The 3,475-nt window shown below is 63.9% G+C and overlaps 1 protein-coding gene across 3 annotated transcripts; it reads left to right on the top strand.

Moving 5' to 3' along the window:
• The first annotated feature begins 1,187 nt into the window (after positions 1–1,187).
• On the top strand, positions 1,188–3,228 carry MID1IP1 (MID1 interacting protein 1). Of its 3 annotated transcripts, none has more exons than XM_038154130.1 (2): positions 1,188–1,820; positions 1,999–3,228. In XM_038154130.1, the coding sequence occupies exon 2, from the start codon at positions 2,148–2,150 to the stop codon at positions 2,640–2,642; it is 495 nt and encodes a 164-aa protein (XP_038010058.1). In that variant the 5' UTR covers positions 1,188–1,820; positions 1,999–2,147; the 3' UTR covers positions 2,643–3,228. The 3 variants fall into 3 exon arrangements, with proteins under 3 accessions (XP_038010058.1, XP_038010048.1, XP_038010069.1); XM_038154120.1 differs by having other exon boundaries at positions 1,189–1,601; XM_038154141.1 differs by having other exon boundaries at positions 1,608–1,820; positions 1,996–3,228.
• Positions 3,229–3,475: the final 247 nt, after the last annotated feature.

Below are 3,475 nucleotides of genomic sequence, written 5' to 3'. Positions count from 1 at the left end.
GGTTGTTTCTGCCAATTCTTCCTCCTCCCCAGCCAGTACGTTGTAACCTCAGGTAAAGACTTCAGTTTTAATTTGTTCAAATGTTTAATTGTTTTAATTTGGAAAGTTGGACAATAAACCAATTCCCCTCGTTTCCAAAGATTTATTGCTTTTCCCAATTTATTGAACGTTCAGTGCAGGCTGTATTTCAATTAAAGGCAGCAAAACTGTTAATGGTCTATTAACGACACACTGCATCTATATAAAGACGCAAATATAAGTCGCAGCCAATTTTCTGGCCCGGTGAGATAATTTCTTCTTTTGCCCGTAGTGAATTATCTGCGAACAACTCATAATTTTATACCAGCCCCTATCTCTGGCTACTGCTTAACCGCAAGCATCTGCAGCGCACGAGCAATCCCGGGTTTGTCACCCAGGGAAGCGGCCTCCTGCCTTCGGGACGGGGCAGCCGGGGACCACAGAGGCTGCGGGGAGCAGGACGGGCAGGCGGAGGCTGCGGGCCCCTCTCAGGCCGGGCCGCTCGCCCGCGGCATTCCCGGCAGGACGGGAGGGGCGGCGGGGCCCGCCCGGGATGCTCCCGCCGTTACCATGGCAACCGCCCCCCGCCCCACGTGACCCGCGGCGCGCTCGCGGCCAACCCGCCTGTTACCAGGGCGGGGGCGTTGGCGGGGGGGGGGCGCTCTTGTTTCTGATTGGCTGCTGTTGGGGCTCGCTGATTGGCGGGAGGAGGACGGCGGCACGCCGATTGGCTGGGCCCGGAGGTGAGGCTGTGGGGTGATGCCGGCCGCCCCGCGCCGCGCCGGGACACAGACAAAGGCTGCCCAAAGGCTGCCCGGAGGCTGCCCGGGCTCCCCCCGCGCTCCCGGGCTGGCGTGGCGCGGGATGGCCGCGGGGGAGCCGCCGCTCTTGGCGCGCTGCTGGGAGGTGGCAACGCGAGCCTGGCCGGGCGCCCACAGACCCCGCACCCTCCCCGCCCGGCCGCCCGCTCCAACTGGCGCTGGGGCACGCGGCGCGCGGAGGGGCGGAGCCGGTGTCACGCTCGCCGCGCGCCCGGCAGCCAATGGGCGGGCCGGGAGAACGCGGGCAGCACGCGGGGCCCGCGTGTCCCGCGGCTCGGGCTGTCAATCACCCGTCAGGCGCTCGCCCCGCCCCTGGGCGCGGCCCCGCGCGGCGGTGGGCCAGCGGCCCCGCCGCGCCGCTCCGTCACGGCGCCCCTCGCTGCGACCCGCGCCCGGGCCGGCACCGCCGCTGGCGAGCCTTCTGCGGCCGCCGCTGCCTTGTCCCAGGGTTGGGGTGCGAGGCAGTCGCCGCCGCACAGGAACGGCTCCCCTGCGGCCTCAGCCGCGCTGTTTCTGCCGCCAGCGCCAAGCCCGCGCGGCCCGGCCCCCTCGGGATGCCCGCGGTGCGGGCTCTGCTCCCGGCGCCCTCCCCCGGTGGGGGGAGAGAGGCGGAGCTGGCGTGGCCGCCGCCCGCCGCCTTTATCTGGCGTGGCGGCGCGGGGGGTGGCACTGGGGAACACCTTGTTGTAAGATACGCGCTATAAATACGGCGCCGGGGATGGGAGTGCGGCCACGGGCGGCGGGGAACAGCTTGGAACTACGGTGGGTGCCTTCCCCGCGGCACGGCGACGGCCGGGGACCGCTTGAGTTTTAATTACCGACGCGGTGCGGGGTTATCCGCATCATCCTCTCGGCCACCCCTCACAGCCGGTTCCCGGGAGGAGTTGCGGGGGGAGTTGTGCGTTTTGGCTGGTTTAGTACGGAGGGGAGCGGCGGCAGCGAGCCCCGGCGGCTGCAGCAGGGCAGGCGGAGGAGCGGAGGGTGAGAGAAGGGACGGGGAGGGGAAGGCTGCAGGGAGGACACGGGGCTGTGGATAAAGGCGGCGGGGGAGGAGAAGGCGCTGGCGGGAGGGGACGGGAAGGCGGGCTGGGGGAGGGAGGAAGGAGAGAGAGGGAGAGCAGCCTCTAACCCCGGCGCCTCCGCCACCGCCTCCCAGCAGGACTCTGATCGCGAGCAGCCGCCGAGCCCAGCCCGCCACGGAGGGCGGCCGGTGCCGCTAGCGCGGAGGAGGAGGAGGAGGTCGCCACCGGAGGAGCCCCGCGGTCCGGTCCGAGCCGCGTCGCTGAGCACGCCTGCCCGGCCGCCAGCATGATGCAGATCTGCGACTCGTACAGCCAGAAGTACTCCCTCTTCAACGCCATGAACCGCTTCATCGGCGCCGTCAACAACATGGACCAGACGGTGATGGTGCCGAGCCTGCTGCGCGACGTGCCGCTGCTGCTGGAGGAGCTGGACGCGGCGGGCGCCGTGTGCCCGCCCCGGGATGCTGCCCTGCCGCCCGGCGACCCCGGCGCCTACTTCTCCCGCAGGGACATGTACAGCCACTACATGCTGCTCAAGTCCATCCGCAACGACATCGAGTGGGGCGTGGTGCAGCCGCCGGCGGGCGAGGAGGCCGCCCGCAAGAAGGACAAGCTGGGCGGCGGGCCCGCCGAGGAGGGCGAGGGGGAGGAGGACCTGGAGCAGCAGTTCCATTACCACCTCAGCGGACTCCACTCGGTCCTCTCCAAGCTCACCCGCAAGGCCAACGTCCTCACCAACAGATACAAGCAGGAGATCGGCGTCAGCAGCTGGGGGCAGTGAGCGCCGGGGGGAGCGGGGGAAGGGGCTCCGAGCCGGCGGGAGCGGCGCGTCCCCGCCCGGCGCCGCCGCTGCTGCGGTGGCCGGGGGCAGCGCCCCGGGCCCGGGCTTCCCTGCGCGCTCCCAAGACTGCAGCAGGTTTTCTACCAACGCACAAGAGAGAGAAAGAAATGTAAATTAATCAATACTAGTTTATTAATTATTTTGACCCCCCCTCCGTGTTTTTTTCGTTATACGGTCCGGGGCGAGCAGTCGCTGTGGCCGCCCCGGCAGGGAGGCTGAACCCGTGTGCGTACGAGGTGGTGGCATTGCTGGCTCATAAGGAGGCTCCACTCAAGCCGATGAACGTAACGAAACTGGCACAAAATTGCTTCTGTCACCTCGGAGGGAACCCAGAGAGTTAAGGAACATCCCTCTGTTGTGGGAGAGATGGCGGGTCCCATGGTTGTACATGTACTGGAGTTTATTTAAAACTTTTTTACTCAGATGTAGAGTATATTCTAAAATAAATGCAAATGTATTAACTAAGAGTGACCTAAACTTTTGGTATGATTTATCTTTCTTTAATTAAATGATATTTTTAACATCTGGAATTCTTCTGTTTTTCTTCTATGTTACATTCAGAGTTGCCTTAATAGATACAGAAATCTGTATGTGCAAGAGAGGGGGTTTTGTGGCTTTGGTTTTGTTTTGTTTTTTTCCATCAAAGCAATTAGGCAGTGATGATAACTTGGCGTATCTAAAATGTTTGAATCACCATATTAAACTTAACCATACATGGCCTGAATTTTAGTAAGCTGTTCCCAGCTGCACAGTGCAGTTGCTCTGTGTGAGTG

This window comes from Motacilla alba, chromosome 1 (genome assembly GCF_015832195.1).
Source record: "Motacilla alba alba isolate MOTALB_02 chromosome 1, Motacilla_alba_V1.0_pri, whole genome shotgun sequence".
NCBI classification, from domain to species: Eukaryota; Metazoa; Chordata; class Aves; order Passeriformes; family Motacillidae; genus Motacilla; species Motacilla alba.
The sequence above is the reverse complement of the archived record's forward strand: the minus strand, read 5'-3'. Positions and strand labels throughout refer to the sequence as shown.